Source organism: Tiliqua scincoides, chromosome 3 (genome assembly GCF_035046505.1).
Source record: "Tiliqua scincoides isolate rTilSci1 chromosome 3, rTilSci1.hap2, whole genome shotgun sequence".
Taxonomy (NCBI): Eukaryota; Metazoa; Chordata; class Lepidosauria; order Squamata; family Scincidae; genus Tiliqua; species Tiliqua scincoides.
Genome location: NC_089823.1, coordinates 57337344 through 57364813, shown reverse-complemented (window position 1 = coordinate 57364813; position 27470 = coordinate 57337344). Strand labels below are relative to the sequence as shown.

Sequence of the window (27470 nt, the reverse complement as noted above, 5' to 3'; positions counted from 1 at the left end):
GTGAACAGATTCTTAGAGTAGCCTAAAACCCCTAGTTCTTCTCAATGCTACATCACTTCAGCCCTTCACAGGTCTGTTTTTCTCAAAAAGTCAGTAATGCTTGCTCATCAAGCAATTTTTTTCTCTAGGATAGCTTCACTCAGCGTATGATAGGTTTAAGGCAGTAAGGGCCAATTTGTAGCTCTTAGGACTTTCTTATTTTCCCATATTCTCTTTGTTGCAAAGTGGTTGACTTCAGGATGCCAAAGGTGGTGGCACTCAGATGCTCCCTTCTTGAATTCTTTGTTGCAATCAGTTTCCCTAAAGTAAGGAGTATAAACCTCCAAAAATCAGTATTAATAGAGAAAATTGTCAAGTAACTTCTTGGTGATTTTAATAAACTCTTACTGATTTTATGAAATGGCCAATTTCTACAGAAATTAAACTGCAAGGCATAATGCAGAACTGTTCAGTTGCTTACAGATACTGTACATCATTATTGTAAGAACATAAGAACAGCCCCACTGGATCAGGCCATAGGCCCATCTAGTCCAGCTTCCTGTATCTCACAGCGGCCCCACCAAATGCCCCAGGGAGCACACTAGATAACAAGAGACCTCATTCTGGTGCCCTCCCTTGCATCTGGCATTCTGACATAGCCCATTTCTAAAATCAGGAGGTTGCACATACACATCATGGCTTGTACCCCTTAATGGATTTTTCCTCCAGAAACTTGTCCAATCCCCTTTTAAAGGCATCCAGGCCAGATGCTGTCACCACATCCTGTGGCAAGGAGTTCCACAGACCAACCACACGCTGAGTAAAGAAATATTTTCTTTTGTCTTTCCTAACTCTCCCAACACTCAATTTTAGTGGATGTCCCCTGGTTCTGGTGTTATATGAGAGTGTAAACAGCATCTCTCTATCCACTTTATCCTTCCCATGCATGATTTTGTATGTCTCAATCATGTCCCCTCTCAGGCATCTCCTTTCTAGACTGAAGAGGCCCAAATGCCGTAGCCTTTCCTCATAAGGAAGGTGCAGCAGCCCAGTAATCATCTTAGTTGCTCTCTTTTGCACCTTTTCCATTTCCACCATATCCTTTTTGAGATGTGGCGACCAGAACTGGACGCAATACTCCAGGTGTGACCTTACCATTGATTTGTACAACGGCATTATAATATTAGCCGTTTTGTTCTCAATACCTTTCCTAATGATCCCAAGCATAGAATTGGCCTTCTTTACTGCAACCACACATTGGGTCGACACTCTCATCGACCTGTCCACCACCACCCCAAGATCTCTCTCCTGATCTGTCTCAGACAGCTCAGAACTCATCAGCCTATATGTGAAGTTTTGATTTTTGCCCCAATGTGCATGACTTTACACTTACTGACATTGAAGCGCATCTGCCATTTTGCTGCCCATTCTGCCAGTCTGGAGAGATCCTTCTGGAGCTCCTCACAATCACTTCTGGTCTTCACCACTTGGAAAAGTTTGGTGTTGTCTGCAAACTTAGCCACCTCACTGCTCACCCTGTCTCCAGGTCATTTATCAACTGGTTGAAAAGCACCGTTCCCAGGACAGATCCTTGGGGCACACTGCTTTTCACCTCTCTCCATTGTGATAATTGCCCATTGACACCCACTCTCTGTTTCCTGGTCTTCAACCGGGTCTCAATGCAGGAGAGGACCTGCCCTCTAATTCCCTGAGTGTGGAGTTTTCTTAGTAGCCTTTGGTGAGGGACCGTGTGGAACGCCTTCTGAAAGTCCAGGTATATAATGGCCACAGTTTCTCCCAAATCCACATGCCTGTTGACCTTTTCAAAGAATTCTAAAAGGTTTGTGAGGCAAGACTTACCCTTACAGAAGCCATGCTAATTCTCCCTCAGCAAGGCCTGTTCGTCTATGTGTTTTGAGATTCTATCTTTGATGAGGCATTCCACCATCTTACCCAGTATAGATGTTAGACTGACCGGCCTATAGTTTCCCAGGTCCTCCCTCTTTCCCTTTTTAAAGATCAGTGTGACATTTGTAATGTGAAATGTGTTGACAAATTGATCTTATGTGCAAGTTATATGCAAGTTATGTTCATAAACACAATGATCCAGTGACTCTAGCATGCCTGTGGGGTTTTCTTACATATCATGAATTTCATTCTCTCCTAAGGGTTGTGAAATTGTCCTTGTTTGAAATGGAAAATTGCTGTGCATGCTCAGGGCTTTCTCTTGCTCATAGATCAAAGCACCCTTAGCACATGCAAAGTTATGCAGGCATACAGGAGTGCATGGAGCTTAAATGACAGTCAGGGTTACAAGAGTGGAACTCTAATCTATGTACTGTAATGGTCTGTGAAATTGTCATGATTTGAAATGAGGGTATAAGTTTTTGATCTGTGATATCCTTTTAAAAGGCCTGTTGCTGAGAGGAATATCTGCAGGTCTCAACTTTGAAATTTGCTTGTGCTATTTTGACAACCTTACAGAAAGTTTAAAATCAGACTCATTCTGTGAAAAGAAATGTGGAGTCAAATGATGATAAATCAGTAAAATATCCTGAATTCCAATTTTAAAAGTCAGGTAATTACTTAAGTAATCTCACTTGAGAACGTTCAACCTTTTCCAGTAATAAGGGCCTCAGAAGCATTACTAAACTGGGTGTGGGAATGAGATTTTTTGCAAGGGTTTAAATGTAAGTTGTTTTAAGGACTTTTTTTGGTAATTGATCCATTGGCCACGACTTAGTAATATGTGAACGATTGTGATGAAATGGAAATATAATAATTTACTAAGCAGCTAAAAAAGCCAGAGTACTGGAATTGACAACAAAAACCTTCTGTGTTGATTAACAATTTAAATAGAGAAGTAAAGACACGGCAGTAAGGAAGGACAGCGTAAATACCACACATAATGCAACTTTTCTATGGAAAATGTGCATATACAGTATATACTTTTTCTGTTTGGAACATTGTTGGTAAAGGGCTATAGATCTGTACCTGGTGAGTAGCTGAACTCTGATCTGAACATATAATTTGTGGAATTGATTTTTAGTTCAGAGACAAATGCAGTAACATGTCCAAATTCTAGGGAAAACTAAAAATTTGAAGGACAAAATCTCTTCAAAGCTTATAAATTTGGGACGCATTCCATAAGGATACAGACTCCTTTCACACAGAAACCCAATGCCTGGATGCCACTTAAACCTAATTCATATTGGATTTAATTGGTACTGTTGTTTTGCTTCAGTAGTCATTTCCACCATTACTCTTCATCAGTTGTATGAATCTCTTTTGGGAAATGTGAAAATAGCTTGCATTTCATTTTTAATTTTTATTGTAAAATGTTATAGTGTCTTGATGCATAACAGTTCCTGACACCTGAGAAAGCAACTTTTTCATTTCAAGTTTTCAGATAAACTGCATCAAAATGAGAAGTTTTGGTTGGGATCTGATTTAAAGTGTGGAACTTAAAAGCACTTTGTCTGTGATTTAATCAGTGTTTAGATGAACGTTTCCTTACTGCCCCCCCCTTTCCCATCCTAGTTGGACCCTTAGTGTCTTGGGCCTATGTGCATAAATATAAGTAAAGGTATGTAGAATAGCATGACAATTCCACTTTCACACTAAAAATAGTTCCTCCACATCTCCTATAATTAGAGGTATGCTCTGAACAAGCTGAGACTGGTCCTTGCCGATCAATGATCTCCCGCTGGTACTTTGATGTGACTGAAGGAAAATGTGCACCATTCTTTTACGGCGGATGTGGTGGAAACCGAAACAACTTTGACACTGAAGATTACTGCATGGCAGTCTGTAGCAGCGTCAGTAAGTGGACCTCTCCAGCCTGTTGCAGTCACTTTCTCTCTTCTATCTTGCACCACTCTGCCTCTGCTGTTTGTAATGGAAGTTCTTTTTAATTCCCTGGAAATGGGCCTGTAGTAGTACTAACAGTATCTCTGTCGGCTTCTCTAATTGCCCTTGTCTTGTAGAGTGTGTTTGGCTATTAGTACGTGTCTTTTTCTCTATTCAAGCATGACAATTGGTAACTTCTAGATCTGTGTTGTAGACACAAATAGTCTTGCAGCACAGTAATGGAAGTTGGAAGACAAGGGACTCAGGGAGCTAGAATCTTGGTCATAGCCACTCCTGTGAGCCTGTGTATTTGTTCTCACGTGTGTACAATGCATGATCCAAATAGAAACAATTCATCAGCTTATAAAGCTGCCTTTGGTTTATTTCACTGGGTCTCAACCAGTGGTACGCATACCACCAGTGGAATGCCGGGCAATGTTGGGTGATACATGTAGCACCCACCACCCAGCAGTGAGATCGTGACAGGAACTTCCAACAGTGATAGGAAGCTAAAGCTGGTGGACAGAGCTCTAGCACGTGGTTTTCAAGTGCAATAAAAAGCTCTCCTGCCTGCCCTGAGCCTCTTACTTACCTTGGAAGCTCCTGTCACTGTCTCCAGACCCAAAAGTAACTGGTGACTACATCTTTGCCAGTTACTTCCATGGTACCTCCAAGAACAGCGTGATGGCAAGTAGTACATTAGAGGAGCAGCTTTGAGAACTTGTATAATTCTGGTGGCCTGTTCATGCATGCAAACCATTATTTGATATCGTTGCAGTCATCAGGTAATGAATATTCATGTATGAACTGGTCATTGGTTATGTAAGCCCCATACAGAAAGATGAGATTTGGCAACTCTGTAATTTGAGCCTTTTTTTCTGGACATAAAATACATACTGTTTCCTCCATTGCTTTTTTTCTCTTGTCCTTCATCTAAGAAAGATTGTTTCACGTCCTTTTTCCATTAAACAATATTTTAAAGTCTTTTCATTTCTGTACTATTCCACACCACACTACTGTAGTTCTGGTATGACAAAAAGAAGCCTGATAAATGATCCTCTCAGGTGAACTCTTTGAAAAGACCTCAACTCTTGACACCAAACTGAACCAAAGCAAACATGCTAAGGAGAAAAGTACAGTTGCACAATCAGGTTGTCACTGAATGAGAATTCAGACAGGCAGTTTTTGTCTGCTAAGTCCTGGCAAAGTCCGGGACTGGCTGTACTAGTTGCTAATCCTGCATGTTTTATTTTACTCTTTGTCCCAAAGGATCTATTCATTGCGCCGGATGTATCTGAGACTTGGGTTTCCAAACCGCTGACTTATGTTTGCTGTCCATGTTAGCATCGGATTGCTGGCCCTGTTGCCCTCACTTGATGCCCCTTGCTTGCCCTCTATTGGTGCATTCGGTACTATCAGTTCCACCAGTACCTAGGATCCAGGAGTTGGCCCAGCCAGGTGACCCCTGTGACTTGACTAGGCCTGCAACAAGTCCTAACTTGGTTGACCTCTTGATGCCACCCCCAGATCGCTCCTTTGGTTCTATCCTTGTCACTATAGAATTTCTCTCTTCCATTGCATTGAAGCTTCCTTTTCATGCTTTATGTCCCATGCTAAATAGCACATGAGCAATGTGAACAGTATAGGCTAGAAACCAATATACAGTAACCTTCCTCATCTGTGGGTTCCGAACCTGCATTGGGAGGACCACAGAAGACCTCCGGACATGATTGGAGGTCGTGTCTGGGAGAACCTCTGAGTTGCCTACTGATAGGCATGTCTGTTTTTTGCTAAACTGCTAACTGCTTAGCTGCTTTAGGCAGTTTCTAACTTGGACACGCTATTACAAATGTATCTAGCTGAGTTGTCCACCATTAAGACTTTTTACATTGTGGTAAACTATCACACACTATAATTGGGTTAAATAAAAACAGACTTAAATTAGAGCTATTGCCGTGGTCTCTTGAAACGCATTTCAGAGTCCTTAACTTTTTTCTTGTTATAGTTTCAGCTTGAAGGTAACCACATTTATCTCCTGAAAACCTTAACTCAGTCCTTTATATAACCCAGGGGTGTCCAAACATTTTGGCGGGAGGGCCATATCATCTCTCTGACACTGTGTCAGGAGCCGGGGGGGGGGGAAAGAATTAATTTACATTTAAAATTTGAATAAATATACCTAAATGAATATATTAGAGCTGGAACTTATATGAATGAATGAAGGTCTTGCAGTAACTTAAGGCCTTGCACAAAGCAAGGCTGACCTTTCCTTCACTGTCACTGCTGCATCACAGACATGAAACAGCAAGTAGTGGATGGAGCACTCATCCCACAGCTCACATGAGAGGTCGAACAGTTGCTCTCACGCTGAGAACGGTTGAATTGGACCAGTAAGGCTCCAGCAAGTCTCTGGAGGGCCAGAAGCCCATTGGAGACTGGGAGTTCCCTGTGGGCCGGATTGGGAGCCCCCGAGGGCTGCAAGTGGCCCCAGGGCCTGGATTTAGGCACCCCTGATGAGTTTGTCTCATAGATTTGTGGAAATAGTTACAAGAACAAATGGATCAAGTTTGCACAGGTACAAGCAGTCTAAAGATAATGCCTTGGTTGTATTGTGGCATGTAAGATTCATAAAAAAAGGAACAAGGCTATTTAAGTCTACAGGTTGTTTTTAATGTGTCTTTGGAATCTGCTTAGGGAAAAGCAGGGGTTGAATGTAGGATTTGATAATCAATATAGAAGGATTGCGTCCTGGCCTCTTCCTGTACACTGAAGGAGTGTGGCATTGGTGCTGACCCTTGGCCAAGCCAAAATAGCCATCTGTATCTTGGCTTGAAGTTCTGCCTTATTTTTTGAGAACCAAGCCACAGACAGAGGCTTTCAGAAATCCATATTTGATAATGGTTCTGTGTACCCTACTTTAGTTCGTTAGTCTCCCAAGAATCTAACTGAGCTGGTTCTTGGAGGTGTTGCTGTATTGGCACCATCAGTTTCCTCAAAAAGCAAATAATCTTAAAAGCAAATACTCCTTATCTCTAGTGTTTGAATGTTTTTTTTAAGCTGCCAGTAGAATGAAATACTGCCTTTGGATTTTTGCTGTGCTTTGGTCTTGTTAATAAATTGTCTGGATTAGTAATACCTTAAAAATGTTAGCATTAACTATTTCTCTGCACATAGAGGCGCATCCAGGCAAGCTTCCATCAGGATTTAAAGGGTCAGCTAGTTCCTAACTTTCATTTTTAAAATACTGAGAGGGAAGGAATTGTATTAAATGAATGTATTCATTCATTAAAGAATGAATTGCATTAAAATTCTTTTAACAGTAGTGTGATGCTTATGAGTGGGCGCTTTAAAACTGGAAGTTACGGGCTGGAAGGATGTAAACGTTTCATATTTTTTCAGGTTTCAACACAGTGCATATTTTATTTTAACTGTTCTAATCCATGCATATGATTTCATCAGTTTAAGTAGCTAGCGTGGATAGAGGCTCCGACTCTGGAAACTTAGATTCAAGTACAAGCCCTTAGAATTCTTGAAGTGACTGTCTGACTTGTTTGCCTAAGGAAAAGGTCCCAGACCTGTAAAAAGAAATAATTGTAACTGCAGGTATAACCTAATTATCCACGGATTTTTCACCCAAGGTTTTATCTCAAAGTGATGAGAAATTGAAGGAAAAACATCCCTTTTAAAGACAGCTTCTCATACTATTGTAATGGGGGAGAGCTGACAGCAATCAGTCAGTCAATCTGTCTTCTTTCCCTGGAGCTCCCAGTGAAGGGGGAGGGGTCGCTTGCCTCCAAGTGAGACCTTTCTAAGTGCCTGGAGAGAGATTGATTGATTGTCTTCCTGCTACCACTCTTGTGCATTACAAAGGTAAGCAAGGCTGTTTTTAAATCGCTGAGCAGGGTTAGCTAGCATTTAATGATGATGGTTTTGTGTGTGTGTTTTTTTTAAAGGATTGCAAGTCAATAACTGTTCCTGCAGCATTTTAATTCCATGTAATGTACCTCAGTGGTGGGCCAATGCCATAGAGACCAACAATAGTAGAACATGGGCTATATTCACATGCAGAAAATTCCAATTAGGAGCCACACAGTGGTGAATTCTTATACTGGAACAATTCAAATGCATGGCAATTTAAAGTTGCGCATGGTATATACTGATTCATGAATGCAGGGGACAAAAATAATTCGGCCAGTTCCTGACTGGTCAGCTGCTGTGAGTGGCTGAGGACAAATCATATTGGATATCCCTGCTTTATAATACTTTTCTATGGTCTTAAAATGGAAAGTGTGTAATGGATAAAAAGTGAGATAGAAATTTGAACTACCTTGAAGTTAGATGAGAATCTAATGGGATAAAATTAAAAATAAAATCAGGTGGAGAGTGACTCTAGTGCTTTACTTGGGCTTTTCTTTCAGCCTTGATTGAGATTGGCTTACAGGATGAACATAGTGGGAAAGTAACTTATTTCATTTTATCCTAATTGGAGAGTAGGCCTGAATATACTTGCAAACACGAGTGTTTATTCAGTAGAAATTTCCATTAGGGTTTGGTGGGACTTATATCCTGGTAAGTGTGTATAGGGTTGCAGCTCTAGTTCTTAAAACTGATGTTCTTTAGTAACTACTGCAAGCATGTACTTGGATGGTGGTATTGGACCATTCCAACAGATAATAAAAGTGTCTTTATCTTACATAAGTAATATCAGTGGCCCTGTACATATGTTGCCAAGAGTGGCATTGTTGCTGATGTCCTTCAGTTGTATCCATGCTGCTATCACTAATGCCCTGCAACTTCTGCCTTTTACTTATTGTGGTTTGTGTGGTTACATGCCACACTAGTCACACCAGTTATGTCATAACAAACTACCAACCCAGAGTATCTATGTACACTGCCAATTGGAACTACAGTGCTACAAGAGTAAGCTCTCATCCCTCTGTCTGTAAAGCTACCATTCTGACACTTGCTGATTCAGTATGGCTCAGAGTAGAGAGATGCAGCACTGTTGGTAGATATGACTTCTTGAGACGGAACTGTGCATTGTAGGATGTCTTGAGACTCTTCACTTCATTGCAGTTCCTTTAAAATACATTCTTGTGCCAATACAAATACATTTTCACCCTGTCTCCTGTTTTTTAGGTCTGTTGGACAAGTTTCTTTTCTAATGGTAGAAGGGCAAGAGGGCATAGATAACCAGCACAAGTCTTTTTAGATCACTGTTCTTCAACCTGAGGGTCGGGACCCCAATGGGGTAGCAGAGTCTAATTTGGGGCATTACAGCAACCTTTCAAAGCCTGTGTAAGAGAGGGCTTGGATCCAATCCAATAATGGTACTGCCTTTATAATGATATTGCTTATATAATCCTGCAACAACCTCTTGCTACCTTGCCCCACAGCTCCTACAGCCGGCCTTGCTCAGCCTGCTGTCTCATAGGGTTGTTGTGAAGACACAAGAGTTAAGTGCAGGGCGTCACCCGGTGCACGAGGCCAGCATGTCACCCCATGATGGACCCCCTCCATGCAGTGGGTGAGGCAAAAACCTGAGTGTTGAGCATAGTGATGTACCATTGCCCCGCCCCCTATGGTTTTTTGACCATGCCTTTTGATAGAATAGAGATATTTCAAAGCGGTTTGTTTCATTTCATTCTGCTGTAAATTATACATCAGTTGGTGTATAACATGATGGTATTATTCCTACAAACCAATATTTTAGCGATTTTGGTCACTAGTGGTGTCACTCCCCCAGGGTGTTACTTTACTAACACTTAATTGGTTCCATGCTGTGTCATAACAACATCTTGTTGGCTCTTTGAACAATCAGTCTCATTTGTCCTTTTTGAATTAAGGAAATTTTTTTGTTGCATTTTTGTGTTCTGGTTTTTTGGCCATAACTTTTGATAGAATTGAGACATTTCATTCTGGGTTTTTAAATTGTATTCTGCCATAAATAATGCATCGAATGATATATGAAATGATGGTATTATTTCTAGATTTTAGTGTGTGACACCCCCCCCCAGTGTGCGTGACCCCCCTGTGTGTATCACCCAGTGCGGGCCGCACCCCTCTAGAAATGCTCACCCCTTAACCCTCTAGGTTAAGGGTAAACAGGGTGGGCAACTACAGAAGCAGGGTGGGCAGATCAGGTCCTGGAAGGGGGACATGATTGGTGGTGGGTAGGTCCCCAGCCTCTTCATTCATTCACTGGGTCATGGCATGAAAAAGGTTGAAGACCACTGTTTTAGACCATGTCCATCATACAGTACCATTTAGGATGAAGTCGATCGTACATTTATATAATAAAGCTATAAGAAAAAGCCAGTTTAAAAGTAAGTTTGGATTTGCCTGGTTTCTGTGATTGGGTGGGGCAGGAGATATGGTTTGCTTAGTGACCTGAATACTATTGATATTTGCTCTAAGTACTTTTCTCATTTGTTGGAATAGAAGAGGAAAATCTGTGGCATGTCTATCTTGGCCAAGGTCCCCAGTTTATTATTGGTACTGATTTTTAACTCTCTGCTATTTCAGTTTTTGTCACATGATTTGAGTTAGAGATCTAGCTTAGAAATCTGTGACTAATTGTTTCGGGCCTTTGCGGATACAAGAATGGAAGAAATTGCTTTGCTGACTTTGATAGTGAAGTAAACCTACCACACTGTGCCTTGCATAAAGGGATTTACCAGTCCCTTAAGTCAGGTTGATTAATGATCTGCCTTGTGTATCAAATTGTTACTTTGACACCTACTTTCCTTTTAAAAAAAAGAGAAAGAGGTTGGCAGAATTGGGGGGGGGGGAACATGAAGCTACTGGGTATTAACTGTTCAGTTCCAAGTAAATTAACCTGTTTAGTTGTAAAGCATCAATTTTAGGAGGTATGAGGGCCTTGCCATATGTAGGGTGTTCTCTATTTAGATTCGGCATGCCCCAGACAGGCAAGCAGCATTTTGCTAACCACATTTAGTCTAAATGGCAGGCTGGGGCTATTGGAAAGGAATGGGTGGCAGCCTAAAACAGGAATTATAACATAGTCCTAGTGCTCAGTAGTCTTTCGAGACTGAAGGTTGCCAATACCAATAGTGCTCAGTAGTTAGTGCTTCTTTCTGATAATCTCCAACCACCCCACACACTTACTTTGGCATAAAATACAGCACCAAACGTTAACCATACCTGCTCAACAACACCTAGGAATGGGCCTTCACACTCAATCCAAGCAAATACATTAAAACAGGGGTGTTAGACATAAGGCCTGTGAGCCAGATACAGCCCATGGAAGCTCTTTATTTGGTTCTTGTGATAATTGGTCTCTCCCAGTGTCGCCCTTTCAGCAGCACCGCTTTTGCTGAGGTGTTTTGCTGAGGGTCTGGGAGGAAAAGACGGAAGGAGGCCTTGGAAGGCTAGGGACACTATGGGGGAAAATGCAGACCAAGAGAGGTGAGAAAGGGAGATGCTGCCAAAGCACTGGGAGAGCTCATCATGTGGGCCACACTTTCAACAGCACCACTTCTGCTGAGACATCGCTTTGCAGAGGCCACTGAGCTGCGAAGTGGCGTTCTCAGTGGTAGCAGCGCAGCCACTGATATTTGGGCTTTCCCATATCTTGAAAATATGATCCAGATGTGCTTGGCAAAACTGAATAGCATAGACCAGAGAGCAGTAAAGTTGCAAAGGTCGTCTGCCCTTCTCTCATGCTGCTCTTTTGATTATATCCCAGGAGTCAGCTGCTTGTGCCTACAGCAGGGATGTCCAAAGTTTTTGGCAGGAGGACCACATCAGCTCTCTGACACTGTGTCGGGGGCCGGGGGGGAAAAAGAATTAATTTACATTCAAAATTTGAATAAATTTACTTAAGTTTACATAAATGAATATATTAAAGATGAACTTATATGAACGAATGAAGGCCTTGCAATAGCTCAATGCCTATAAAAGGCCTTGCACAAAGCAAGGCTGGCCTTCCCTTTGCTGCCACTGATGCATCACAGACGTGAAAGAGCAAGCAGTGGAGGGAGCTCTCATCCCACAGCTCACGCGAGAGGTCAAACAGTCGCCCTCACACTGAGAGAAGTTGCGTTGGGCCAGTGCGGGCTTCAACAAATCTCCGGAGGGCCAGAGGCTCATTGGAGACTGGGGGCTCCCTGAGGACCACATTGAGAGGCCCTGAGGGCCGCAAGTGGCCCCAGGGCCGGGGTTTGGGCACTCCTGGCCTACAGGTATGAGAAGAAACTGGTTTGCCAGTTTATTGCACATTCCCTGCTGCACAGCTTGCTTCGCCATCTCTTTCTCTTCCTCCTCCTCTCCCATTTAAAACTGAGTTGGTGTGTTAGAACTCTGCTGTGCTGTCCTCTCCTTGCAAGCCAGTTGGAAGAAGCAAGCAGCAGAATGGAGTCCCATCAAAACAAGAGAAGAGGAAAGGAGGCAAGAGATGAACAGAGAAATAATGGTGCCTGCTGAACTTTAGAGAAAAAGCAGGGGGAGGGTTTGGGCCTCTGTGGGCAATCAGTCACCCATGAGTTCTTCATTGGGGACCCCAGAGTTTGCACTACAGCACAGTGACATCTTTGTGGAAGGGGCTCACATTTTCCCACATACAGGATTCTGTAATTCAGATCCTTGCAGCAGAAATACTTCCTTGAGAAATTCCATCTGAATCCCTTACAGGAGATGAATGACAACTGTGCATATCTCTCAGGGGGAAGGAGGGGGGAAAAAAGATCTGGAATGGCATTTGAAATCTGACCTTCAGTTGCCTTGTTTGAGATATTACCGGTGCAACTTGGACATGCTGCAAATTTGATGTTGTTTGCTTTGTGTGACATGCAGAAATTGGCTATTGTTGGACACCACCACGGATGCTTGTTTCTGTAAATCCCACTAGTTCAATTAGCTTTGGTGCTGGTCCCTGATGTAGACTCTGAAATGAGACCAGCTGTTTGTCTAACAGGTAACCTTTTCATGAGGAGTCAGTGATCTAACACCTGAGTCCTTATTCTAGATTTAACAAGTAGCTAGCAGCGCTGTGATTGCAGCCATGGAGAGCCGCTGCTACCGCTATGAAGTTTTCTGGCTATTGCCAGTATTGTGCTGCTTTTTCAAGTGTCTCTGCAGATAATATTTGATGAGGAGGAATTTGTGTGCACCATTTCTTACAAAGATTGAGAAGACAGCCCCGTCTAAAAATATACACTAGGGAGGTAACAGAGGACAGGGGCAGAAGTGTCCAAGTCAGGATAAGCTGGAGTATGCAATTATTTTGTGTACTTTGGCCTAGTTACTGTGTTGGGCTTCTGTTTTAAAAACATGTTTCCACTTGACAAGTGGCTATATTTGAAGTATTTGGCCTTGTAACATATGGATGCAATTCACTAATCATCCTTCAAAATGAAAGGATGAAGCTGCATTCAGGTATGTGAAACCGCAGGAAAATGGACACTTAGTGCCATTTTGTATGTGTCTTTCCTGTAGATATTTTCTTTAAATGCTTCTTTGTGCACGAAGAAGATGCTGTTGCTGGGTTGTGTCCTGTGCAGCCACCTTTGTATGATGAAAGGTTTTGTGTGTGCCCCAAGTTTTGAGGTGAATTATTTTGTGTATCTTAAATTTGGAAAGCTGCATTGCTGATGAATTGTCAGAAATGCATTTCTTTTTCATTCAGAGAGTTTACTGTCTGGTGCTTCTGAAAGTTTGAAATGCTGTGTGGTGATCTAGTGAAGCCACCGTGGCCTGCAGTTCAGAGATGAAGACAAGCAGGGCATGCAGCCCAAGCACCTAACCTTCCTGAGCACACTAAAACTCTTTTCAGTGTGGTTGTTTTCAACATGCTGCAAAGCGTATGTGTCTGTCACCAGGAAGGAAAAATCAAGGTGATAGTGCCATTTTGCACCTGGCTGGATTAACCCAGTTACCATAGTTCCCCCCAGGGCAGAGGCTGATTGTGAAAAGAGCAACTGGAAGCCAACCAATGTTGCTAATCCCAACTTGTCTACACCTACACTTGCAACTTTGTTGTGTTAGCCACAAATAGTGTGTAAGACAGTGAGAGGCACTCTCTCTGTCTCTGATCTGAATGAAAAGACCAGTGAGTTTTCAAAAATAGAAATAGTTTATTGGGAAAGAAAAAAAGAAGAGAAGTTCAAATAAATAAAACAGACATTTGAAAATGGAGGCAAAATGGGGAAAAATCCTAACTATCTAGACCTGCTCCTATCACTTACTTTGTTGCAATTCCCTTATTCATTTCCTGGATTCAAGGGGACATGACCTTGATCTGCAGGTTGCTCCACAAGTGCTAGAGCAAAAAATGTACCATCTCAGTCTAGCTGCACATTTTAATGATGTTCTGAGGAACTGAGATGTCCTTTTTCCTATTTGCTATTCCAACAGTGAGAAATCTAGCTCATCTTTCTGTGCATTCCCTCAACCAGGTGGATAAACTTGTCCAGTGGGCAGGTGTGAGCAAAATCTAGTGCCCCTGGCTTATTGTACTACCAGGGGCAGGTGACAGCCACACTGGCATGGTCAATACACATTCCAGAATAAACCTTTCCAGGGGATGTTGAGTCAGAGGTCATAGTAGCAGAGCTGTCCAAGTTGAGTAAGCCAGGCCAGCTTCATGATAAACACACAAGCCTGAGCTTTCCTTTGGGTAAAGGAGTTCCATTCACCACAGCTGCAAAAGGGCTTAAATATATTTTACAATTGAGTTTTAGATAAGCAATGAAATAAGGGGAGTAAGAACTGGGGCAAGACTTACACACGTTCATCTGTGTTGTGTACCCTTTGCAATTTTGTTTTTAAATCTGTTCATTTTGTTTTTTGTATTTCCACTTACATTGGAAGCAAAGGCAAATCCCAGGAGATTTGTGTGCATATGGTTTGAGTCTCTTTCAGCAGTCATAAATGTTTAGGTGTACGGATCAGTCAGAAGATGAGATTTTTTTTCTTGTTTCTGTATTGTAGAAAACTATATATACAGGAAATGAGTATTTCACAGAAGTATTATAACACAGTCCCTATGTGCTGCCAGCAGTGTGGCTCAGAAGTTAAATTACCTCTGGAGATGCTTTTAAAATATATATGTGGTGTGGTGGTGTACATGTTGGTTTTTGCAATAAAGCACTTGGTTTTAAAATCCTTGTCTCCCACTCTTTTTTCTGTACTTGAGGTAGACTGGAATATCATCAATCTTTGCATGCTTTCTTAATTTACTATTTGGGCAAAATGGTTATCTGCGTGTTTCTTGTGTAGTGCAAAAAAAATCCTTTCTTTATCAAACTACTTCTTATACATCCTTCTAATAGTTAGTTGCTTCCAATGTCTGTATTTACTGTATTCCACACATGCTGGTGCTTCTCAGTTTTGCTTTTAAGTAAACCATTGCCTCTTTATTTCTTTCATAAACTCCCACCCCTAGTTCCCACCACAGCTGCCAGCACTCCTGATGCCGTTGACAAATACTTGGAGACACCTGGTGATGAAAATGAGCATTCCCACTTCCAGAAAGCGAAAGAGAGGCTTGAAGCTAAGCACCGTGAAAGAATGTCTCAGGTGAGCAGCAAACTGGTCTTATCAACCTGCTAAGCTTATAATTGGAGTGGGGGGGCAGTGTTAGTCTCTTTAGTTGTGTGAGAAGATTCATGGTATCGTTCCCTTCTTTTTGCAACCTGGACATTTGTGTCCCAATATATGTATATTTCTATTAGATGTAATTTTTATTTTTAAAACACAAAAGTAGGGTTAGGGTTGGGGCTGGGATAGGAGACTTAGAATATATCATGGGGTTTGGACAGCAAGTGGTAGGGGGCTGCTTACAGTGTGTTGTGGCACCTGCAGCACTTATCATTTTGGCCCCCTTTTAGGTATCGGAACCAGAGGTGTCTTGTCACCTCATGCAGAGACAGAGGTGCCCTGTCGCCACAGCTAATGCATTAATCCATGCATTGTGTTTAGCAATTTTGAATCTTCTAGGGAAGTATTTTAAGATAATCTCAATTAGCAGTCATGATAAAACCCTTCTACTGACTTCAAATCGTCCATTTTTTAAAACTGCTTTTCAGGAAAATACTAGCATGTTTCCTTTATAGCTTCCCTACTCTAATACAAGCCCCTGCAGGACAATTGTCTTTGAAGTCTGAAGCAGTTACCTGCTTCTCGGGACTTGCATTTGGCAACAGCGGCAAAATCCGTAAGTGCCGTGCTAATGGTGCTTATGGGTCCTTGGTCAGATTGCCACCTTCGTTAAGAGGATAGCATCCCAAGTGAAGCTTGGGGACCACTGATCTAAACCATGATTTGGGTCATTGTCTGAACCAGGCTATGTAGCTTTCAGGGTTGCAGGATTTACTTTGGTTTTGCTAGAACCTTCAGGTTTACCAACTGGAGCCAAGTGGAAAATAGTAGCAGGAAAGTAGGCATGCACTTGGAATAGATGTTCTCAGCCCCTGCTCATCAGCAAGTTGATTTTTTGAGTATTGGCTCAGGGTCTTTTCACCTGAAAACCTACTCTTGGTTTTCTTCCAACTTCCTTTGTTTCAGCAATCTTAATTTAAGGGAGGCTGAGAGTTTTTTTTCTTGTTTTGTCTAGCAATTAGGTGTTGAAAGCCTTGATCACTAATGTATTGCAAATTACCCAGAGATCTGCCGGTAGGCCCCAGCCCACCTTGTGCCTGATCCTGGCATATCTACTCCTTGCACTAGAATGGGATTAGTGCAATTAGTTTGGCATGATGAATAGTGAGTGACATTTTTGTTACTCCTCTTTTCTCTGCTTCTATACACATAACCCCCCCCCCCCCAGCAATTACATTAGGCCTGCGGTTTTCAAACTCTCAGGGAGTTTGAAACGCGCAGTAAGTCTTTGCAGGGGCGGCAGGAGGCAGCAGGCTCGGGGCTGCAGGGACTGGGGTGCACCCTCCAGTCCCTGCAGCAGCTGTCCCTGGTTGCAGGGAACCATGTGCGAGCGAAACTGTCAGGGAAAGTGAGAGTGGAGAGTTCGCGCTCTGCCTCTGCAAAACCAGAAGCGGAGTGCGATCTCTCCACTTGCACTTTCCCTGACCTAGGGAGCCCTGTAGACACTCGTGCACAGCTCCCTGCAACCAGGGACAGCTGCTGCAGGGACTGGAGGGTGCACCCCAGTCACTGCAGCCCCGTCAGAAGGGAAAGTGGAGCGATTGCGCTCCGCTTCTGCTTTAGCAGAGGTAAGGCGCGATCGCCCCACTCTCACTTTCCCTGACCTGGGGAGCCCTGCCAAAGGTCGCACATGGCTCCCCGCACCCCTGGGAGGCTGCAGGAGGCTTGGGCAAGCGTACCCAAGCCCCTGCAGCCCCCCTGAGCTGCGCGATCCTGGGGATCGTGCCGCTGTCTTCTCCCTGCCTCCTGGCTGCCTCCGCCCCTTAAGGGGAAAGGGACCAGGGCCCTCAGGCTGGGCCGTCATGATGCCCCAGTTTGAATACCACTGCATTAGGCTAGGTATCCTGAATTTTGAGCATGGTTTGACTTTGAAGTGGCTACTGCCTTTAAATCTCAGCTCAGAAGTTGTTTTTCCAGCATGAAACTACTAAGTCCTTGAGGTTCCATATATCTGTATTTGGCTTTCATAGCTTTGTGTCTTTGTAAGAGGAGAATAGCTTTATAAGTATGTATGGGACAACTTTGTGGTCCTTGGATAGCCTTTCTTCTATCACATCAATGCAATTTTTTGTAGTGATCTTTCTCCATGTCACTTTAATTTGTTTCTGCCATAGATGCTACCAGGTGTTTTGTTAAGTACTCCTAATTTCTCTAGGCCAATGACCTTCAGAGGAGAGGAGAGAATAGGGTGTCTTCTTTCCTTTGTCTTGTGCCTCAGATGTATATGGATAGTGTGTGGAAAAGGCAGATAGGCTTTTCTGACCAGTTAGTACAAATAGACCATTCCAATTTTACTGACAACAAAAACATAGCCTTCCAAAACAACAGCTCAGGCCAATGTCTTATTTTTAAAGATAATCACGCTCGCTGTTCAAGTTCTGTTCAAGGCTATTTATCATGACTGCACCAGGGTTGAACTTTGGGCTTCTAAATTTACATCTGCTTAAAACCAGCCATTTTATAATCTCACCTTCTATATCCTTATAGGGTTTGGGGAGAGGATAAAAGACTTGGAAAGTCAAACTGAATTCAGTGTTATCACCTTGGCAGTGATGCTTGCTTCTGCAGCATTCTTCTAGCCAAGTGCTTTTTCCTTGAAATTTGAAGGTTGGCTTAGACCATAGAAATCCATTGTTTGGTGAAGGATTATACAAAAGAAATAAAAATTTAAAAAAATGCTCCAACACGTTTGTAAAGCAAAGCTATTAGATATCAAATTTCAAATTGAAGTCTAATTTAGACTGCTGCTTAAATGCTTTAATGTGGTGGTTCCCAAAGTGCTGCTTGGACTTTGGGGCCACCGTAAATATTTGCGGGGGGTTGGGGCAACAGCAGAAGCATCGCAGTGCCACTGGGATCAGGCAGGGCTTCCCAGGCTGGTGAGTCGCAACCCACCAGTTTGAGAACCCTTGGTATAGAGCTATAAAGGTACCTTCAGTTGGTACTGGGTACCACCAGTACCATGAATTGAACTTGGGTTCAGCCTTATGTGCTGAAGTTTCAAGTCTTCTAGGAATCTGTAGCATTTTGAACTGGTTGGAGTTTCTAGTTGCTTTTCAAAGGCAATACTGCAGTAGTTCAAGCGAGATGTGACCAAGATATGGATGGCAGTGGCCAGTTTATCCCTTCCATCTAGCTGGAAAAAGAGTACTGTTTACATAATGTGCTATCCTTTGGTTTAAATTACTAACACAGGTCTACATACATTTTGTTTTCTTAAAAGTTAGACCGGGGTGTCAAACAGAAGGCCCGCAGGTAAATTCAGCCCCTGGAAGCCATTTATTTGGCCCCCATTATAATTGGGTTCTCTCAGCATTATAATTGGGCTCTCTCATATCTTGAAAATATGGACACGATTTGCACATTTTTCTGTCGTTTGCAGCTAATGAGTTTCTAAGTGAAAACAAAGTGCTTATTTCTGGCCATCATCTGCTTATTGATGTCACTTCTGGCCCTCAGCAGGCACCATGAATGCTAACTTTGGTCCTCTCTATGGAACGAGTTTGACAGCTCTGAGTTATACCTATTCTTGGGTAAGTTTGGGGTACTGAATCAAAAAATGGCATTGGTTTTGCTTGATTGGGATCTAGTTTTAGGGGTTGTGACACAGCCAACTTACACGCTGATTCAAACAGCTTCCTCGATAGAAGGTCATGGTGTCGACTTCCTCACGAGGAAGCTGCTTGAATTGACACATAAGGTGGCTATGCTGTACCCCCAAAACTTGATCCAATCCAGCAAAACCAATGTGATTTTTTGATTCATCACCTCAAAAATATCCTAAATTCATTCAAACATTCTTGGCAACTTTTTAAAAAGGGTGTTTTGGTGAGCCTATGTAATGGTTGGTTCTGTATTAAATTGTAATGGTTCAGTAATAAATTGATATTTATTAATTTAAATCAGAATGATCTTAGCCTTAAGTCAGTGGAATGGAAAAATGAAAGCACATCAGATTAAATAGATGGCATGTTGACCAGAACCTCTCAGTCTTCAACAATTTAATGTAACAGTGCATATAAAGTTCAATTTGATATTTTGGAGAGTAGTGTGGTGGGCAGAACGGTGGGGGCTTGAAACCTGTTTTGCCAGTCCTAGCTCAGTTATGTTTACATAGCGGCCTTGGGGCAAATTATTCTTATTCAGCATACTTTCCAGGATTATTCTGAGAAAAGAAAATTACTAATTTGTGCTGTGAAAATACTCTACAAATGTGAAATATTAGCAATACAATTGGTCACCTAACAAAAATAGCTCGCAATTGGAAAACAGTTCTCTGTTAGTTCATGCTGTGCTCTGCAGGCTGTTTAGACAGATACAGTGATTAGTCAGTCGGACATCCTTATCTTGGATGGAAAGAGATTTCGGAACAAGGTGGTATGACTGGTGAGTGTTTTGGATTGTTTAGTATGTGCCAGCTGAAACTGTCTTATCATCATCCATTTCCTCACTTATTTTCATTCCCAAAGAGGATGATCTTTCAAAGTGCTCAAGACTTGCAAATTTTCCTCTGCTCTTATGCCTGTATTCCACTTGGGGTCCTGTGCAACCTTTAGATTTGATGTCTTGACCATATGGAAGACAGCCAGAAGAGCACGCACTGAAAATAGTCCTAGACCTGTTCTCTTCCAAAGCCAATTGACAATCTGTGCCTAGAAACAGAATGTCTGTTTTAGTTACTCCTAAATTCATGTACGGTTTTTGTTAGAGAATTTCAAAGCAGCTTCCAAAGTTGCAAAACAATTTAAAATGATAAAATAATCAGTATCACTGAGCTGAGATAAAACCATCATAAAATGAGATTTCCATGGGTTTTAAAGTCTTCATCGAAGGCAAAAAGGGAGCAAGTCTAACTTTTCTAGGGAGGGAATTTCAGAGGTATGGTGCTGCCACTGAAATGTCCCCATTCTTCCTCGATTCCCATGAAGTGAATGTATAAAAACAGAATATGGAATGGGGGATGCTGCTAATGTCTGTCTGTAAGCTGCTTGGCACCTGAGCTTATCCTATGCTTTCGCCTTTGTAACGCTGATGACAGTGGGGATTGGGTGGTTAAGTTGGGGAAGGGCCTTAGTGCAGTGGAAAAGCACTTGTTATCTATGGAGATGGTTCTATGTTTAATCCCTAGGATCTCCAGGCAGGGCAGAACATTTTCTTTCTAAAACTTTGGAGAATCACTAACTGGCAGTGTTGATAATATCGCTGTAGACACCTATATTCTGACTTAGCATAAGGCAACTTCCAGCCTTCATTGTGGAAAGCTGCATGAAATATGATGCAGAACGGCATGTTTTTCTAGTACTTTTCTGATTAGAAACTAGAAAGTCCAGGGCAAGAGTCACAAACTTTGCATTTCTTTCCAATGTTCATTAAATTTTGCAACATGCAAATTTTGCAGATTTTGTGTTTTAAAAAAGAAATACACAACATTTATTGTCCATCTACTCTTTTTCCTCTCAGCATTTATTGTTTAACTGGAAGGTTCTGGGGAGGAAAATTGGGAGTTTTCCTTTCTTGCTGTCTTACTTACGTTTGGTTTTTTAGCTCTGCCCTGTTCCCAGACAGGGGGGCACATGCTCGACCTTGCTCAGTCTTGGTATGTACCTGTATCCTTTCGCTGTGCATTCACACGCACTGGCTGGATACTAGCTTGCTGTATACTAGCTGCTATATTTGGCAGGCAGCGCCAGCACCCATGTGTGCATGGATGGAAAAAAGGTTGGATTACTTGCGTTCATCTGGATAACAGTCCAGCCCTCAAAGGCCAGAATGGAAGCTTCTGGAGGCTGGATACAGCCTATCCACACATACACACCCCAGCTTTACTATTGCTCACCTCTGGTCTAGGCTTTTTATACCTTTTGTGCTCTGAAAATATTTCTGCATCCCTCGCTGTTAACCTGACAACCTGTTAACAGTGACAAATGGATCGCTTCATTGCTTCTTAGCATTATGACAGTGTAAGCTTGTTATGTGGCACTTTAAATATGAGAAACTTTGTTTAACTGCTATCTCTGCAGTGGGCAGAGATGCCCATTAAACAAGTGGGTTGCTTCACTAAAAGTCAAGCCCCCTCCCACGCCTGCCTACCTTTCAGGGCTCCTTCTGTGCTGTCATTCCACCCTCTATTCTCCCTCCACCAGTTTTCTCTAGAAACAGAGACATTCCTCTACTTTTCAGTAATGTCTTCATTCCTACAATGTTCTAGTGAAGGATGGAGCAGCAATACAGAAGAAGCTTGTATGGGAGGGGTTTAGATTAGATAGGAAAGCTTCATTAAATGACACATTTGGGTAACCCACATTCCCTGTGTGTATTGGATTATGCAGCTTTTACCATACAGACATAGGAAAAGTCTGGAATATATATCTAGCATGGTAGTTTTTGTCTTTAAATGTGTATGTTTTAAAATGCTGTTTTGTGTATGCCAAAAATTTCTAGAATTTAAAAATTCGCAATAATTGTGGTGATGGATTGCTTAATTCCAGGCTGTAAAACAAAACAGAGGCATACTTTATCTTTAAATTTATGTTAACACTGTTTAAAAAAGAATTATTAGATTAGTTTCTGAAACAAACCATACTTCTCAAAGCATCTTACAAGTATAAAAATATGTACCTATTTTCTGTTTCTGCCTGGACAGGTCATGAGGGAATGGGAGGAGGCAGAACACAAAGCAAAGAACTTGCCAAAGGCTGATAAAAAGGCTGTCATTCAGGTAAAAAAAAAAAAAAAAGGAATAATTATACCTTTTAGAATTGTGAAATAAAAAGACATCTAGTATAATGGATCCATGTAATTTACAGCATTCTGAAGCAAAATTACTGTTACTTAATGTATTGTCTGTTTAGCCAGTGTCCTTGGATGATGGACAGTATAATAGAAGCAGCAGCTTGCTTGGCACTGCTTATGTGTCTCAGTGTTTAGTAGTCCTCAAGGTTTCATAGTTCTTGGACTTACGTTTTCAATAGGTCTTTGTGTGCTGCTATTACTAATTAGGTACAGTTGAAGTAGGCACATACTTTCCAAAATTTCATGTTCAGATTTTTTCCTTCATCATTTTAGTGTAATTTATCCAGCTAACTCTACCTTTTGACCCTCACAAAGGTTCCCAAAGCAGTTCTCAAGTAAAAGTGCAACAGACAATATTAAGATTTATATTTAATTGAATGATAGCCATTAAAACTACTAGCAGATTGGAGTAGCAAACAAAAACAGAAATGCAGGAAAAGAGCAATCCCAATCAACCAAATTTAAATGCTTGGTGTAACAAAAAAATGTGTTCACCAGCTGTCAAACTGTCAGGAGCACAGGGCCTAGATACTGCATATACTTGTGGATAAGCCAAGGGCAAGGTTTAAGCCAAAAATCATAGAATTTGCTATGACCCATGGATAAGTCAGGATTAAAACTTAAGGATGTATGCACGTCTTTGAATTGGTAGATAATTTTGTCTGTCCAAGGCCCGATCCTGAAAAACAACTTACCAGTAATTGTTCTGAAGCAGCACAAACACAGAGGTATTCTCCAAAATTGTACTTCCATAGCCCGCACAAAGCCTCCAACTCCTGTAAGCGCCTTCACCTTGCATCCTGTTTGAAGAATAGCTCTGTGTTTGTGGTTCTTCAGAAGAAGTAGAATAACTCAGTTTCCCCCAGCGCCCTCTCCGTAGTGGAGTTCAGGTGGTCCACATTACCCTCCGATTTGGAACCTGCTGATTTGATCTACAGTTTCCAAACCTGCAGTTGGGTCTAGCCTGTGCCCTTCTGAGGCCTCTGGAAGGCCAAAAATCACTTCTTCTAGTTTTTATCCAAAAACTGGCCTTGTAAGACCTCCTGAGCACCAGGGAGGTTGCATGTTTTCACTTTCATGATTTCACTGGTGCAGATCCATGAAGTGGCAGGGTTATTGCTCAGGATAAGGGAATAAGAATAGCCCCACTGGATCAGGTCACAGACCCATCTAGTCCAGCTTCCTGTATCTCACAGTGGCCCACCAAATGCCCCAGGGAGCACACAAGACAGTAAGAGACCTGCATCTGGCATTCTGACATAACCCATTTCTAAAATCAGGAGGTTGCACATAAACATCATGGCTTGTAACCTGTGATGGACTTCCCTCCAGAAATTTGTCCAATCCCCTTTTAAAGGCGTCTAGGCCCAATGCCATCACCACATCCTGTGGCAAGGAGTTCCACAGACCTACTACACGCTGAGTAAAGAAATATTTTCTTTTGTCTGTCCTAATTCTCCCAACACTCAATTTTAGTAATATGTCCCCTTGTTTTGGTGTTGTGTGAGAGGGAAAAGAGCATCTCTCTATCCACTCTATCCTTCCTGTGCATAATTTTGTATGTCTCAAAATAAATATCACTCCAAGTTGCATGCCAGCTACCTCCTACTATGGGCTGGATATAGCACAGGCGACTTGGTGTGCCTGTTGCAGTGCTAGTTTGGATTGAACAATTGTAAAAAATTGTAAAAAATTACAATTGAAAGGATTGAACAGAAAGCTTGGCTACTTAAAAAAGAATAGAATAAAAGACTGACCGTAAATGGAAAAAATTCAGAAAACAGCAATTGCTGGAAACTCTCAGTTAAGTTGATACAATACCAGTTCAAAAATTGTTCCTTTTATGATTTATTTCTGGTTGTGTGGCATCTGCTGGTTTAATTCCCAGTTGTTCGCTTGTGATAATATACATTTCTTTTACAACAGCATTTCCAAGAGAAAGTAGAATCACTGGAGCAAGAAGCAGCAAATGAAAGACAGCAGCTAGTGGGGAGACACATGGCACGTGTTGAAGCCATGCTCAATGACCGTCGCCGTATTTCTCTGGAAAACTACATCACAGCTCTGCAGGCTGTCCCTCCCAAAGTAAGCAGAATCAGGATGGGTATAAGTCATAGGCATGCAGCCCAGTTCTTTGCATGTTTAATTTGAAGCAAGTTCCACTCTTTTCAATAGATAGATTTCACACACACCTTGAAAATGAGCCTGCCTTGAATGTGTTGGAATTTATTTCCAAGTCACTATGCAAAGGATCCAGCTGTAAGTCAGTAAAATAACTGCCCTTCCTTGCATATTTTCTTTTCTTTCCTGCTGCTTATAGTATCTCTGAAATGTTATATGGCTCTGGCTGCAGGATTTGTTTGCTTCTTTTCTGATACTTCTCAGAAACTGCACACAGTATTGGAAAAGTTTGAGTGTTGCATCTCCCAATTTGGCTATGGGAGATCTGACCAAATTGAACTGAGCAACCCTTTCACAGTCATGCAGTTTAATAGGGAAGATGTAATTACCAAATAGAGATAAATGTGCAAAAGTGGTCTCTTGTTTATCTTTGAGTCGCCACCTTTCAATATTAGGTGAGATCTAGCCACAGACCGAAACACGGAGGTTGTGTTTTGGTTATTACTGAGTTGCACAAAACCTAATCATGCCTGTGTACCATTGAAATCAGTGAGACAAGATAATGGTGTCTAACTTTTAAAACCCACTAATTTCAGTTGGATATAGCCAGCTTCAGCCCAGTATGTTTTGTCAACACAGACTGGGATATCAGTTACCATGTTCAGGAGAGGTGTATTCAACCACATGTATGCTTGGGATGGGGGGAGGGAAACTCTTTCTGAACATGGTAGTAAAAAGCTTAGCAGAATAGGAGCAAAAAAATGATTCGAATAAAATAAAAATTGTGGGTTTGGTAACTTGATTTGTCTGTTGTGAATGCAAACGTTCCTTTAAATTTTTTGTCCAGTCTCAAACCAGCCATGCCTAAATGCTTCCACAATTAACCTTTTAAGCACAAGATCAGTCCCATTAAGCTACGGTAATAACGTACAACACGTTAACTATTTTAATCAGCTAATAAAAGAAAGTAGTGTTTGACTGTTCCTGAATCTGCATGCAAATTGACTTAATGATAAGTCTCCACTTACCCAACTGAGCATTTTCAATAGTAACCATGGGGTAATGAAACCCCAGTGGTTCTCTTTTTAAATGCCAATTAAAATAAAAGTGCTGCTTAGAATGTTAAACAAAGTTTACTTAGAGAACATGTTCTTAATTTCCAAAGGTAATATGTTGCTAAGGTACAAGCACAAAAGTACCAATGTACTTGAAGATGCAGAAGAATAAATACACACAATTATCAGGTAATAGTTCTGATGATCCAGAACATACAACTGTGCCACAGTCTCATGGCACATGTGGGCACAGATCTCCATATGCACCTGGGAGTCCCACTTTCATTTTATGTGGGTATAAGCCCTGCGTGAACAATGGGGAGTCTCCATTGTGCTGCAGAAATTTACTCAACTTTAGTGGATGTCCTCTGGTTCTGGTGTTATGTGAAAGGTCTTTAAATCCATTGTTGTGCATGGGTCAAGATACCACATCTCAGGAATGTAAGGTGCAACTAATTGGATTAGCCTAATCATATTGTGGCTGTATCTGAACTTCAAGTTTTTAATTGCTTTATTCAGTATTTAAGATTGCGGTTCTCAAACTCTTAGGGAGTTTGAGGACCATAGTAAATCCTTGTGGGAGAGCAGGGAAGGCTGCAGGGATGGGGGTAAGGAGCACGATCACTCCGCTTTCACTTTTTGAAGGCTGAGGAGCCCTGCGGAGGGTTGTGCAGGGCTCCCAGCACCCCCGGGAGGCTGCAGCAGGGACTGGTAAGTAAATGCCAGTCCATGCAGCCCCCTTAGTGATCCCCAGGATCGTGTTGCTACCTCCCCCCTACCCCTGCCCCTTAAGGGGAAAGAGTCCAGGACCCTCAGGCTGGGGCATCGTGACGCCCTAGTTTGAGAAGGCCTGATTTAAGGGACTACAGCTCCTATTCCTACATTACTTTAACCATGAAGTATGTCCAGGCTTACAAAATTAACAAGAGCACACTGGCAAGCTCCATGCCAAGCACTGTATACTCTGTGGCTCCTCCAGGAGCATTTGTTTGCACAAATACTGTACCCAAAGAAGGATTATCCCTGTGATCAAAAATTCTGGATATCCAGCATTGGAAGACATGGAGAAAATCTCTCCTTGGGTACAGTGCTTGCTTTGCAAATAAACATCGTCCTTAGAGAGAGGAGGGTGAGCTATGGAGTGCATTACACTTCAGGGCATGACTTGCTGGTGCCATGTAGATCTATAACCATGACTGACTTCATGATTACAGTAATGTAAAAATAGGACTTAGGTTAGACGGTGCTCCCACAAGCAAATTTGGTCTTGTCCTACTTTTCATAGAAGAAACAATTAGTATTATTGAGTGGAACTATGGTTAGTATCTTCAGAGGAAAACACCAATATACTGTAGGTGGAAAAAATTCAAAATGTGATCACTGCCAGCTATGTGACAAATTATAATGCATCTCAGCTACTCTGTTGTTGCGAGCATTGTCAATGCAAGCAAGTACTTTGACATTTCTTATATCAGCGGATTGGATCGAGTGTTACTGTTTGTTGTCATGCAGAAGAAAGAAGCTAGTGACCTAATGACTTGCTGCAGCAGTACTAAAGTGTGGTGGGGTGAGACATTGACATGTCTCACTATCAATGTGTTGCACTATCAAGTGCACTATCAATGTGTTGCAAAATGTGACATGTCAGTGTTGTGGCAAAGAAAGCCAGCATAAACCTTAAGGGTTAAGGTGAAATAGTAGTTGGTGATTTGCAGTTAATTGGGCGAAATTAGGCATAGTAACTACAGTTAACTTGTAGTTAATTGAGCAAATTAGTAGAAGGCGACTTTTAGTTAATTGGGAAACGGGCTTGTAAGAAGAAGTTGAAAACAAGAAGCAGCACCCTGACCTTTGCTTCTGCCACTGGGAGCTCATTCTATGAACGGAAGGGGTATTTCATTTGCACAAGGACTTCTTCCATGTGTATAATGCTCATTCCATTCAGAGTGGTCCCGATGGCAGGCAGCTAGTTGAAATGCTGCTACCCATTGATTTTTTTTCTGCAGAGAGAGGCAAAAGCTTTAATATTTTCAGGTTTTGTCTTTTTCAGATGTT

At 41.9% G+C, this 27470-nt stretch overlaps 1 protein-coding gene across 5 annotated transcripts in view; it reads left to right on the top strand.

Moving 5' to 3' along the window:
- Window positions 1–27470, top strand: part of APP (amyloid beta precursor protein) — a 195212-nt gene that overhangs the window by 127784 nt on the left and 39958 nt on the right. For 3 of the 5 annotated variants that reach the window (XM_066622528.1, XM_066622527.1, XM_066622526.1), the window contains exons 7-10: window positions 3634–3801; window positions 15233–15366; window positions 22091–22165; window positions 24166–24324. In XM_066622528.1, the coding sequence (XP_066478625.1) occupies window positions 3634–3801; window positions 15233–15366; window positions 22091–22165; window positions 24166–24324 (536 nt within the window). The remainder of the gene's footprint in view (window positions 1–3633; window positions 3802–15232; window positions 15367–22090; window positions 22166–24165; window positions 24325–27470) is intronic. The other 2 variants (XM_066622530.1, XM_066622529.1) reach the window with 1 other exon arrangement.